At 38.4% G+C, this 14,664-nt stretch overlaps 1 protein-coding gene across 3 annotated transcripts in view; it reads left to right on the forward strand.

Annotated features, from left to right (window-relative positions):
• The window catches only part of Rnf121 (ring finger protein 121), an 82,805-nt gene that overhangs the window by 36,195 nt on the left and 31,946 nt on the right, over positions 1-14,664 (forward strand). For all 3 annotated transcript variants that reach the window (XM_004863443.4, XM_021243348.2, XM_087211861.1), the window contains exons 2-3: positions 4,068-4,105; positions 7,979-8,120. In XM_004863443.4, coding sequence (XP_004863500.1) covers positions 4,068-4,105; positions 7,979-8,120 — 180 coding nt within the window. The remainder of the gene's footprint in view (positions 1-4,067; positions 4,106-7,978; positions 8,121-14,664) is intronic.

The following is a 14,664-nucleotide window of genomic DNA, read 5'->3' on the forward strand; positions in this document are numbered from 1 at the left end:
AAAACAATATATATATAGAGAGAGGGAGTGTGGTGAATTAACTAATGGTCAACTTGTAACACCCAGCTGAACTGAATCATCGTGAAAGACCTACCTGAGGATTGTTGCCAATAGCCATAAAAGGAGAACTGGAGGGGAAGATCGTGGGCTGTTGGTTTTCTAGGAGAAGCTTGTTGTGGATGGTTTTCCTGATGCAAACTTGGCCGTTCTCGGAGGAGGAGGAGCTGGGGCCTCACTGTCTCTGGGAACAGCTGCTGTTCTGGTCAGGGAGCTCTCATCTTCACCGTGAGCATCATTTCCTGGCTCCAATGTAAATCCCTCAGCCTGGTGGCACAGATCCTTCACCCCACTGTTGTAGGTTTTCTGGTTTCCACCACCGGTCTTTGGGCGTTCCTGGTGCAGATCCTTAATACACACAAGCATGAGACATTGCTGTGGGCTCTAGGCCACTGGCTGGATTCATGGAGGACATTGCCTTGGACTCGAGGCCTTTAGCTGGACTTGTATGGGATATTGCTGTGAGATCCAGGCCCTTGGCTGGATTCTTCAGGCTTCTAGTGTGTGGCTAACCTCTTGAACTCCTCCATATTTGACTTTTTGGGTAAATATCATAAAATAATTTATAAATTATGTGTCCTGTATTAAATGTATTCCCTTGCCAAAAACTCTGACTACAATAGGGAGGAAGAAAGGGAGTGGAGGGAAAGGAAGTGTAAAAAGGAATTTAGGATGTGTTATATACATGTAACAACTCCACACAAGGAATATAAACATGTACTGCAAACATATCCTAATAAAAAGTTTTTAAAATCCCAGCACTTGGGAGGCTGAGGCAGGAAGATTGTTAAGAGTTTAAGGCCAGCCTGGACTACACAGTGAGTTGAAGGCTAACCTGGGCAACATAGCAAGACCCTGTCTCAAAAAACCAAAAACCGAAACAAAAAAACACCAACCAAAAAAAGTTTTTAAAATGCAAAAGCTAAACGTCATGAAAAAATAAATAGTTGGCTTTTTTAAAAAAATGGAAAAAAAGTAAGCATATTTTTTCTGTATAATGTTTATTGAAGCTTTATTCATAATGCCAAAACTGGCAGTTTTCCATCTACTAGTCCATGGATAGACAAATTGTGCAGCCATGTAATGGCAAAAGGGATGGACCATTGACATGGAAGAACCTCTTTATACTGAATAGCTATGCCAGACAAATAGGAGTGACAAATTTTGTTAGAGTTTGTGATGCTACAAATGATGAAGTTCCAGCTGAAAAAGAAGGAGTCTGCATTCTAGACTGGCCATTTGACGATGGAGTGCCAGCCCCTGTCATATACAGTAGTAAATGATTGGCTAAACCTGCTAAAAACAGGGTTGCTGTGTTTCAGGGTTGTGAAAGGAACCTGTATTGGTTGCACTTGCTTTAATTGAATGTGGAATGCAGTTAAGTTCAGAAGACAAAAAAGAAGGGGAGCATTCAATTCTAAGCAGCTGCTTTACTTGGAGAAATACCAACCTAAGATGAGATTACACTTCAGAGATACCATTGGGCGTTGCTGTATTCAGTAAAAAGAAATATAAACAAATGCTTACTTACAGTTAGAACTTTTCGTACTTGGAAATGTGAATCTGAAATCTTGTGTCATCAAAGTAATGATGATGGATTCAGTCCTCCTCAACCACTCTCTGACTGATTGGAAAAAAGCAAACAAATTCCTCAACAACATGAATAAAATGTTTAAGAAAAGAAAAAGATTCAGTGAAAGATAATTTTGCTTCTAATTTTGGAATTTTAATTTTTGCCAGGATTGAATTATTTCAAAATCTTCTTTAAAGTTTTCCAGGATAGGTCACTAGTGAAAATTAGCAGAATATTAGCCTGTGCATAAGCATCTGTTTGGGGAGTACACTCTTCCTTTATGCTTGGAACATATATCTCTCTGTGATGGGATAATTTTTAGGGGGAAGTGTATATTTTCTCTCTTTTCTTCTTTCTCCCGCCCCCTCCCTTTCCTGATACACATTGTAGATGAAATAGAAATCTTGCTGTAGATTTGTGTACAGTCTGGTAGCCTTAAGCTCCCCTAGGCACTTTTAGGAAAAACATATATAATGATTCTCTCTATAGTTATATTTAAAAAAAAAAAAATATATATATATATATATAAAATGATTTTAAATATACGTATGTAATGATCCAGGTTGTTTTTAGTCTTTACTGATAATGGGGTGTTCAAATTAGTTTCTTTTCCTCAAAGTCCTGATTGAACATTAGGCAAAATAACCAAGAGCCTTTAGGTAAATTAGTGCGGAAATGGCATTTGAAGATAAGTCTTTCTCCTTAAAGAACTTAGCTGAGAGTTCTCTTTCCCCACCAGGGAAGCAAAGTGAGTATTGCAGAAACTTGTTTTCTGCAGTCTGACTCTAGGCTATCACTAAAAATATATCCAGGCAGAGAATTAGCACACTTTGTACAAATTATAAAATTGTGGGGCTGTAGCAGAACTCTGATTCTCTAGTGATGTCAGAGAATGCCGATAGCTTAAAATTTTTATTTTAGAACATATTTATATTCTGAATTTTCGGAAATGGTCAAAGGAGGGCTGGGGATTTAGCTCAGTGGTTCTGCTGCCTGCCTCGCAAGCGCAAGGTCCTGAGTTCGATCTCTGGTACCAAAGAAAAAGAAAGAAAGAAAGAAATGGTCAAAGGAGCAATAGCAAATTCACAATATTTTGGTCTTGGGAAATGCCTGCGGTGGTTATTTTTTGAACTGCTCTGTATATGTACAGTTCAGTTTAACCACTGATTGCCTTGTTACTTTTTTACCAGGTTCTTTTTTTAGATTTAAAAAAAAAAAAGAAACAGTGGTTCAGAAGCAGCAGTACCGAGTATGTTTGCACTGACAGGCTATAACAGGGTAGAAGAGACATCAAGCAACCCAATGAGGAGCAAAGGGACTGTGTTGTTTGTGAAATGGTGTAGTAGCATTTTTTGCAGATTCTCTGCTGTGTGTAGTGTGCTGTTTATCTCCTCATTTGTGGAAGGCAGTTATAAACAGACTGTATTAACAGAGGAAGAGGAGGGTACTCTCAGGGCTCTTGTACTCTCTATTACATGCTTAATAGTACCCTGCTTTTAAGTCTTTGAATACAGGCTCAGAGTCATCGTGTCCTGCTGGAATTCACTGTGCAGAGCCATAAGTGTCCCGTTTAGTGAGCGTCGGCTGGGCCAGTGGGTGTGACTGGGCCTTGTGTGGTACTAACAATGTCGGCTGGCTGTGTGAACTACCTATTTCTTATTGCCGGAGTTACTTTGACTTTTTAGCTAAATGCAAACCTGTACATTCTTTCCTCCCTCATCCCAGGAAGGAAAACAATATAATGCTTTTTAGGAGCCGGGGATTTAGCTCAGTGGTTCCACTACCTGCCTCGCAAGCGCAAGGTCCCGAGTTCGATCCCCGGTACCAAAAACAAAAAAGTAGACCTTTTTTGGTACCAGGAATCGAACTTGGGACCTTGCGCTTGCGAGGCAGGCACCGGAACCACTGAGCTAAATCCCAGCCAATGCCAAGAGTTTTGATTAATGCTGTCACAAACCTTTTCTATTTGAAGTGCTCTGGATTTTGTTGTGTGGAAGAATTTGTACATTTGTACATGTGTGTGTGTGCATATGTCCTTATTGTCCCATCAGTATCAGTGCCTATCTGATTTAGGAGAATTACATTCCTGGTTCCTTGTGAAGAGAAGGGTATATAAAGCAACATGAAACATTAGCCCCCATTTTATCTTAAAGTACAGACTAATGTTAATTGTTCCAGAAGTAGATTTTTTCCCTCCTCAAAATAATTTTTTCATTTGGATTTAATGAAATATTGCTAGCTGAAGCCAGTTTGAGATGGTGAGAGATGTCAGATTGGATAAAAGGTGTGTAACCTGATTTAAAACCAAACGCTGAACCCTTTTAAAGAACAATAAAACATTTTGCATGCAAAAAGCATTGATGAATGTGTGAATACCTTATATTGGGCAGGGGCAGTTCTGAGATAATAACGGATTTTTCTGGTGGTGTCTCCACAGGTTGATATGTCAGAACTCTCACCAGAAGAGCAGTGGAGGTAAGTATGTCCCACAAGCTGGGAACTGCAGGTTAACTCAGCTAAGAGTTTTTTCTTCCTTGTCCGTGGGAGGCAATGACTTATAAATGACAGGACAGGTCTTTTGGGATCTCTCCAAATATCTGGGTCATTCCTGGGTAGCTCCCTTTGTGCTAGGGAGTAAACAAGTAATGTCATCCAACAATCTGGGTTTGAATACCAGCTCTGCCTTTAACTGTGTGATCTCAGGCATGTTACCTGACTTCTCACTGCCTAAGTTTACCCCATTTGTAAAACAAGGATTATAAGAGTCTCTATACCTCATAGAGTTGTGAGGATTAATATATGTGAAATTCTTGGAGCAGTGCTTGCATATGGTGAGCTTCCAGTAAGTGTTGCTTGCTTTGAAGATGATTATCATCATTAACATTGTTGTCATTATCCATGATACATCGTGGAGAGCTCTGGTTGGAAAAATAGGAGACAGTTCTTCTGATTTCACTTCTGCTACGAACTGCTTTGTAACTAGAAAGAATCAACAAATACTTTATTTTCATGATTTCTTATCAGTTAAAAGTGTCTCACAGTGCTTGGCTCACACGTTTCACAAGGTGGCTGACCAATGAACTGAAATCAACCAAATAAAAAATTTTTTTTTTCTTTTTTGGTACCAGGGATCAAACTCGGGTCCTTGCACTTGCAAGGCAGGCGGCGGAACCACTGAGCTAAATCCCCAGCCCAATCAAATAAAATTTAATAGTGAGAAAAGCCCTTAATTTAGATTAACATTATCAGTTATTAAAATATAGATTGGTAAGGATACTGACTCATATGATAAACCCAGCATTATTTTAGTTGATTTTAATCTCTAAATTACTAGTTGTATGCCTCAGCTACCGACATATTCTGAATAATTTAGAAGATGTTCATAGAAATGTGCTATCTCCCTTATGGCCTGTGACAACACCAATGTGCTCTGCTTTGCTGAGGACATACATGTTTTGTTTTGCATACTGCTAATTAAGAATATCTCTAACTGGGTCATCTAAAAGAAGACAACCAGGTTTAAGTCTTCACATCAATGTTATTTGAATACTGGATGAAAGATCTAGAAATGTTAGCCTTTTAAACGGAACAGAAAGATGGAGTCAGGAACAAGAGAGGGTTTTTTTTGTTGTTATTTTGTTGATTTAATAAGGTCACGGTAGATCTTTGTTTCTTTCTTTCTTTTTTTTTTTTTTGGTGCTGGGGATCGAACTTGGGTCCTTGAGCTTGAGCAGCAGGTGGTGAAACCACTGAGCTAAATCCCCAGCCCCTAGGATAGATCTTTGAAAGACTGGCATTGGGAAAGAGGAGTAGCTATGTCCTTTGTTTTTTCCAGAGTATGGGAGTAGGTCCAGTGGTTGAAGATGTAATAAGGTGGACTTTGTTTACTCATTATTAGAAACATCTTTAATCAAGATATGTTGAAAAAAAAAAAGGTATGTTGAGAGATAGTAAGTTTTCTTTCCCCCCAAAATTGGACATTCATAAGAAAATTTGAGTATGTAGAATGTGCCAGGTGCTGCTAGCTCTAGAATAGATTATGTTAAAAGGCCTATATTTTCAGCCAGTGGAAGTATTCAAGCAAAGTTTGCAAAAATAATTTTTGCATTGAGCAGGAATTTGAACTGGATGATTTCTCTGGTCTTTTCTAGATCCTTTCTTTGATTTCAGGTTGTGTATATCCATTCAGTTATGTATTATCTAGAACAGGAAACTTATCTCTTGCTATCTTTTTTTGTTTGTTTGTTTTTGAGACAGGATCTTGCTATGTAGTCCAGGCTGGCCTTGAACTCACTATGTAGTCCAGGCTGACTTTGAACTCCCAGTGATCCTTCTGCCTCAGCCTCCCAAGTGCTGGGATTACAAGCGTGTGCCTGGCTTCTTGCTATCCTTATAACTGCCTATAGCCCTTAGGTTCCTTTCCCTTCCGTCCTTTCCCTTCCCTTCCTTGTAGTACCAGTGATTAAATTCAAGACCTCATGCATGCAAGACAAGTGCTCTACAAGTGCTCTAGAACTGTGTCTCCAGCCCTGTCTGTCTGTCTGTCTGTCTGTCTATCTATCTATCTATCTATCTATCTAGAAACAGGGTCTCACTAAGTTTTCCAGGCTGAACTCAAACTTGTAATCCTCCTGCCTCAGCCTTCAAAGTAGCTGAGATTACAGGCATGTACCTCCACATCCATTTTTAAGGTTTTCTTAAGTATTCTCTACCCTTTTAGTTCAGCCTATCCTTAAAACAACCATGTGAGACAGGGAGAACAGATACATAGTCCTTTTGACACATGAAGAAATTGTGATGGAAAGATGTAAGGTTTCTTGGCCAAGACCCCATAGGTGAATCTGAGCCTAAGTTTCTGACTCCTGATTCCATTTTTTTCTACCCAATGTGGTTTTGTGTAAGAGGGACACTTAGGGGCTGAGGCTAACTGATTGGTGTTTGGCTATTTGCTTTGCCCACCAAGTTTCTCTCCTAACATTTTTTTTTTTTAGTACCGGGGATCGAACTCGGGTCCTTGCGCTTGCAAGGCAGGTGGCAGAACCACTGAGCTAAATCCCCGGCCCTCTCCTAACATTTTATTATGAAAAATTTTAATTGTATAAAAAAATTAAAAGAAAAAACTTAAAAAGAATTGTATATTGAACACTTTTACTCACCACTATATTCTATAATTAACTTTTTGCTGTATTTGCTCTATCATTTAACTACTTATAATTTATTCCACTGAGTTCTTTTGCTGTTATTCTCTTGTGCCCTTAGCAATTCCATGAAGACATCATTTATGTTGTCCTTTCCTCCCTGCTACTCTAGTGCAGTGGTGGTGAATGTATGGCACACGTGCCACAACGGGTTGTTTGTTATCATTGAAAGCTCTAAAAGGTTTGTCATCACCGCTCTAGTGTGTGAAGACTTTGTATAAAAGCTCCTGGCTGCCGGCTACATTTAGATTCAGTTTTCTCTCTAATTTCTTCCTTGTTCTTCATCCTTGGCTGACTGACCCAGAGAGGTAGGATGACTGTTCCTGGAGGAAGATTTTTTTTGGTACCAGGGATCGAACTTGGGACCTTGCGCTTGCACTTTCAAGGCAGGCAGTGGCACCACTGATGTAATTCCCCCTGGTCGGGGAAGAGTTTGCCAGTATTGGTCAAGTGAATCCACTAGCTGCCAGTCCTCAAAACCAGAGAATCCCAGACTTAGATTTATAAAAAGTTTTCAAGTACATTGCCTAATTACTGAACTTCCTTGAGCCCTTGAGGAGACTACAGTATTTACTTCTGGATGCTGATGAAGTCACTGATGTATTAGAATAAAGTTGAAGCTGTCCAGGTTTTTCAGCTTTTAACGAGTTTTAAGATCTCTGGCCCTGGCAAAAAGGGTAGGATGAATAAAGCAATAATTTAACCCTGGGATCAGCACACATTTGCAGTGTTACCCCTTATTGGTGTTGTAAATCTTGTAGACTACAATTCTAAGGCTTTATGGCCATAGCTCTCTGGACTACTTTCTTCTTCCAGTGACAGGTTGAAATAGGACTGAAATGGATGGTGACATTGCTACAAGAAGGGCATTAGATATTTCTGTCATGAAGGTCAGGCAACAGACCACCCAGCTCTAATCCCCATAGGAGAGTTTTGTTGCTGTGTCCATAGAGCCTCTATTCTGTCCCCAGATGCCTGTCATGTAGGGCATGTGTCCTTCTAGCCCCTAATTTACGTGGATGGTACCCTTCAGTTAGGAAGCACAGGAGCATGTTTTGAGCTACAGATTGATAGGGTGTTCCGGGGAAACACTTCCTCTTTACCACCACACCATCCCTGACTTGGCTCACCCCTTCTGTTTGTCTTTCAGGGTTGAGCATGCACGCATGCATGCCAAACATCGTGGCCATGAAGCCATGCATGCTGAAATGGTCCTCATCCTCATCGCGACCTTGGTGGTGGCCCAGCTTCTCCTGGTGCAGTGGAAGCAGAGGCATCCCCGTTCCTACAATGTAAGCCACTTTGCCTCTCACTTCTTTGTCACTTACCAAGAGACCCAAAGTATTCCAGGGCCCAGCCTAATGCTGGGCCACATGTAGGCAGAGAAATAACAATGAACTAATTAACTTTTCATGTGGTATGGTGAATAGTCTGTGGGGTACCTGCAAGTGTGTGTGTGTGTGTGTGTGTGTGTGTGTCTGTCTGTCTGTCTTTCTAAATGGTGAATTATTCAGTGGATGAATATAAGGATAGAACACGAGACTGTTTTCATAGCCAGAAAAGAAAAATTTAAAAATTGTGGAACAGATTCATGAAGGAGATATTTATCAGAAACTGTTCAGTTGGGAGCTGAGGATGTAGCTCAGTGGCACAGCACCTGCCTGGCAAGCTTGAAGCCCTGAATTCAATTCCCAGTATAAAAAAAAAAAAACAACTGTTCAGTTGGAAGGGAGAAGATCGCTGGATTGGGAAAACCAAACCTATAAGTAGTCTTACAAATAGGATGTAGATCCCACTAATCTATATTACCACAAAAACAAAACCAATAAAATTATAGTAGAGGAAATGAGAAAAGTAGCGGACATACAGAAACAAATAGCTAAGTGGTACAAGTAAATTATTATTATTATTTTTTTTTTTTCGTACTGGGGCTCAAACTCAGGACCTTGCGCTTGAGAGGCAGGCGGCAGAATCACTGAGCTAAATCCCCGGCCCAACAAGTAAATTCTTATCAGTAATTAAATACAAATATAAGTTGGTTAGATTATCCTAATAAAGAGCAGATTAGCAGATTGGATTTTAACTCCTCCCCTTAATTCATTGATAAGCTGGGTAAGAGAGCCTCAAATATAAAGACCCAAAGGAATTGAAAGTACACAAAAAATATTTCATGTAAATGACAACGAAAAGAAAAGTAGAGTAGCTATAGACTTAAATTTTAAAAGGTTATAAGAGACAAAGAATAGTATGTATTGATTGAAGTTCAGTACACCAAGAAGATGTAACAATTATATATGTGGCTAACAAAGGAGCTCCAAAATATGTGAAGCAAATACAGAATTTAAGATAAAAGTAGTCCTACAAATAATAGAGACTTTAGTATCTCACTTTCAATAATAGATAGCCAGACAGAAGATCATTAAAGTAGTGGAGGACTTGATTAATACTACAAACCAATTAGGCTTAACAAACATACAAAGAATACTCTACCAAGCAACAGCAGAATACATATTTTTCACAAGTACACATGGGGCATTCTGCAGGATAGACTATATTTTAGGGCCATAAAAACCTCAGTAAATTTAATAAGAATGAAATCACAGACTTAACTACTCTGCTCTAGGACAAGGTAGGCAGTGTACTAAATTCCTCTATAGCTATTATCTTAGAAGTTTTTTTGCTTTTTCAAGTATAATAAACTTTTAAAACAAAAACACACACACAAAAAAACAAAAGCACAATGGACACCCACAAAATTATAGCTGTACTTTGAAAGAATAACAGATACATATTATAGTTACATTAGTTAACATTTATTTGGTTCTTAATATTTTCAGTACTCATCTATATAAGACATCTATATATGTATATATAGATGTATCTGTAGTTATATAGAACTTCAGTGCAACTCAATATGATTCTGTTTTTTCCACTTACTAATGAGGAACTGAGACAGAAAGGCTAAGTAATTTATTCAAGTGATAAAGCTATTATTTGAACCCATATAATTTTACTCCACAGCTTCCAGTCCTAATCCCTAAATGGTCCTTTTTATCTAGTATATGCTTATTCAGACTTCTTATAATATGGTCACCTTTGCCCAGGGGTCTGTAACCTGCATGATAGGAACTACTGTATTCATTTAATCCATTTAATAGCCTGTGACAATGATGGCAAACTTTTTAGAGTTTTCAGTGATACATCCTGCTGTGGCATGCGTGCCATAGGTTTGTCACCACTGGCCTATGAGGTAAGCGCAATGTTAACTGAAGAACTGAAGCCCAGAGGGTTGAGGCATGAGTTGAGGCCAGAACTTCAACTCTCATGGCTTGAGTGTTGGCCATACCAACAAGTTAGACTAAGATTTGAACCCAGGTCTTCTGTTTCATATTTCAGATTGTGAATTGTGCCATATGTTGTCTCTGGAAATGGTTTGTCATCTGGGGAACCAAGGTATAGCCTGGAGCCTAGGAGGAAGAGAGGTTAAACTTTGTCCAGACAACATTGGCCTGTAGCCAGTTCAAGTGCTGGCATGGCGTACAAGCAGGGACAAAGGTACACAGTGTATGGAATGCCCATATGACACCTAAGCCTTTAAAACTAGTCACCATCTAGCAGGCTATGCCGTCTGGGTTGGGCCTTCTTTTCTTAACCCTGTCATCTAAGATGAGATACTTGTTTCTCAATGTGTGGTTATTGTGCCTACTTTACTAACTGGGGATGGCCAAGATAGTGTAATTGGGCCTGGAAAAATAAGAAAACTCATAAACCACATATAGAGTGAGAACTCCCTTGGCATTTCTTTCTTTTTTTCCCTTTTTTTGGAGGGATTTTTTATTTTGAAGTTTGTTAAATGTGAAAAGGCAACATAATACAATTAGACTTTCTAAGAAATTTTTGAAAATTTTAATAAGTTGTTAGCCAATGAGTTGTTCCAATTTCGTCTCTTGGTGTTTTTGTGTTCCCATAACCTTAATCACACATAATTATTATTCCACATATTTTTAAAAAAAATTTTTATTAGTACATGTGCATGGTATGCAATGCTTACATTCCTGTGTGGAGTTGGTGTGTGTCCTTAACACATCTTAATTCCTTTTTCAATCCCCTTTCTCTCCACTCCCCCCCCATCTTTTGATCCCCTTCCATTTGAGAAAGATCTATCTCCCTACTTCCTTTTATCTTTTATTTTACTCTTTATGTATATTTTGGGTTTCTTATGTAAGAGAAACCATGAGATACTTAAGCTTGTGGGCCTGATATATTTCACTTAACGTTATGGTTTCAAGGTGCATCCATTTTCCTACAGAAAATTATCTTTATGGTAGAGTAGTGCTCCATTGTGTATAAATACCACATTTTCTTTATCCATTCATCTGTTGATAGACATATAAGTATTTCTATGCTTGTATTTAGAAACATTCTTAATTATATAATGTTGGTTAACCTCAAAGATTTTTGCAGATGTACTCTGAAGAAGTGAGTATGCATATATGTACCACAGTGATGTTCATTAACTGCTTTTTTTAAAGCTTTAAATCTTTAAACTGTATCTTAAGGAATAACTCCTCAGTTTGGAAAGAGGCTGTTCTACTTGTTAGGAGGTTTTGGGTAACCCTAATTCCTTTGCTTTCTCCTCAAGAATCTCTGTAGTACTCAGTAGAGCACCGTTAGAAAACTACTGATATTTGCTAGTTAATCCTTAATAGGAAATGTGACTGTAAGTTAATGAGGCAGTTGTACAGGAGCATGCACTGTCTTCTTTTGCTTATTGCGCCCTGTAAACATGCTGAACTTGACTGGTGAAAAGATATGCTCACTATAGAATACCAAGTTCTAAATGTGGAAGAAGAAAAATTGCCCAAGAGGCCTATGTATAATTGCATCTCCTAGTCTTTTTCAAACTTATTATAAGTTGGAGCTTTTTCCTTGGAGGCAATATAAAATAATGGAGGTTAATCTGCTGATATTAACCAGCAGTAAGACTACTTTCTACTATAGGGCTTTATACATCTCTGAACCTCAGTTTTTCCTATCTTTAATGTGGATTGATGATATCTACCTCATGTGCTGTGAAAATTGTTTAAGATTGTATGGCAGCTGGGGATTTAGCTCAGTGGTTCTGCCGCTGCCTGCCTTGCAAGTGCAAGGACCCGAGTTCAATCCCCGGTACCAAAAAGAAAAAAAGATTGTATGGCAAAGTGTTTTGTAGACTCTAAAGCTGATAGTAGTAACCTGTTGCTCCTACTGCTAAGAAGAAAAGCTCAGAAATGTAAAAGTAGTCCTATCTTCAGGTACTTTGTGTAGAAGAGAAATAGAATTTATTTTTATTAAGGTGAATTTCTCATAACAAAGTTCACCATTTTAAAGTATATAATTCAGTGTCTTTTAGTACACTTACAGTTTTGTATAACCACTGCCACTATCTTTTTTTTTTTTTTTTTTTCTGGTACTGGGGATTGAACTCAGGACCTTGCACTTGTGAGGCAGGTGGTGGAACCACTGAACTAAATCCCTGGCCCTTGTTTTTGAGACAGAGTCTTGTTGTGTGGTCCGGGGTGGCCTTGAACTCACTATGTAACCCATGTTGGCCTCGAACTTGTGGCAGTCTTCCTGCCTCAGCCTCCCAAGTGCTGGGATGATAGTTGTGTGCCACCACACCTAGCCCACTGCCACTATTTTATCCCAGAACATTTCATCACTCCAAAAAGAAATCTTATACTCATTAAACAGTTGCTCTGTATTTTTCCCTCCCAACAGACCCTGTACTCAGTGATCTGCCTTCTATGTATTTGTCTATTCTGGATATTCCTATAAGTCGAATCATACAATACGTGGCTTTTCATATCTGTTTTCTTTTACATAGCATATGTCAGGCTTTATCTATGTTGTATCTATCAGTACTACTTTCCTTTTTATGGCTAGATAATACTCCATTGTGTGGATATACCACATCTTGTTTTTCCATTCATCAGCTGATGAACATTTGTGTTGTTTCCACCTTTTGGCAGTTGTGGATAGTGGTGCTATGAATATTCATCTGTAAGTTTTTATTTGAACTTTTTTCCCCTCTACCTAAAGTTCAGAAATAAGGCAAGAAAAAAAGCAATTAATAAGATGGTGACTTTACCTTACCAGATACTGAGATAGTGTATGTGGATAGACAGATCAATGGGACAGAATGAGAATCTGGAACTTAATATACAAGAAAGATAAAACTACTCATTAGTGAAGAAGGTATTCTTTGTTAAATACATTGTGTTGAGAAAACTAGCTCACCATATGAAAAAATTAAAACTAGATTCCTGCTGGGCGTGGTAGCATACGCTTGTTATCCCAGCACTCAGAAGGCTGAGGCAAAAGGATTCCCATGGGTTCAAGTCCAGCCTGAGCTACATAGTGAGTTTAAGGTCAGCCTGAACTACATAGCGAGACCCTGCCTCAAAAAAACAAAAAGCAAAACCTAGATTCCTTCGTAGTACTGAGTACAAAAGAGATTTAAGACAAGATTAGGACTGGATTGTAGCTCAATGGTTGAGCACTTGGCTGGTGATCCCTACCACTGCTAAAATATGTATGTAGTAAAACCTTGGCTTGTGAGCATAATTCATTCCAGAAACATGCTTGTAATCCAAAGCACTTGTATATCAAAGCAAATTTTCCCATAAGAAAAAATGGAAATTTAGATGGTTCGTTCCACAACCCCAAAATATTCATATATAAATTATTACAATACTGTAATATAACACAAAATTATAAAGAAAATACAAAATATAAAGAAAAATAAATCAACCTGCACTTACCTTTGAAAATCTATCACTAATTGAATCACTGCTGTCAGTTGCAGTGGAGTCTTTTTTCATGAAGCTTTAACAAGGAACGTACCCAAGGGCACTTGCTTTTGACTCCTTTTGAGGTGCTCGCTCACATTGTCACAGGCTTATTTGGGTGGTACTTTTCTATAAAATTTTGCAGTTTCCCACATTGTATACATCTCCCTAATCTCATTTGAAGTGAAGGATTCCTCCACCTTTTTCTCCTCCTCTGCAGAGGAAATCTCTATAACTTCTTGCTACTGAGATATGATCTCCCACAATTCTGCAGCCAGTGAATAGGGGAGCAGGAAGGAAGAACCATTTGGCTCAGATGTGATCATGTGACATTTGGCACCACATACTGCTTATATTGCAAAACATCACTCATTTATCAAGTTAAAATTTATTAGAAATGTTTGCTTATCTTTTTTTTTTTTTTTTTTTTTTTTGGTTACCGGGGATCAAACTTGGGTCCTTGTGCTTGTGCAGCAGGCGGCAAAACCACTAAGCTAAATTCCCGGCCCTATGTTTGCTTATCTTGTGGAACACTCGCAGAACAGGTTATTGACAATCTAAGGTTTTGTCGTATATTAAAGATCTAATTATGAAAGGTAAGATTATACAGTTAATAAGACAAAAAAGGCAAGGATGACAAGCAAGAAAGATTTGATAAATTTGATTACATTTATTCAGGGGTTTTTTTTCCAGTACTAGGAATTGAACTCAGGACCTTGTGCTTGCCAGGCAGGCACAGTGCCACTGAGCTACATCTCTGGCACTTAAATTTGATTATATTAAAATTAAGGCAAAGTTAACTGATGACTGACTAGAGAAGAAGTTAGTGATTAAACCTGAAAATAGATTAATATCTAAACTATACAAAAGAACTACAAATCAACAAAAGATAGTAACTCTTAATAGAAAAATGGACAGAAGTTACAGTTTACAGAAGAGGAAATCCTAATGGCTATTGAGCATGAGAAGAGATTCTTGAAGTCATTAATAATTAGAGAAATATACA

This window comes from Heterocephalus glaber, unplaced genomic scaffold (assembly GCF_053883595.1).
Source record: "Heterocephalus glaber isolate CG9 unplaced genomic scaffold, H.glaber_assembly_v1.0 deba00001428, whole genome shotgun sequence".
In the NCBI taxonomy this organism is placed as follows: Eukaryota; Metazoa; Chordata; class Mammalia; order Rodentia; family Bathyergidae; genus Heterocephalus; species Heterocephalus glaber.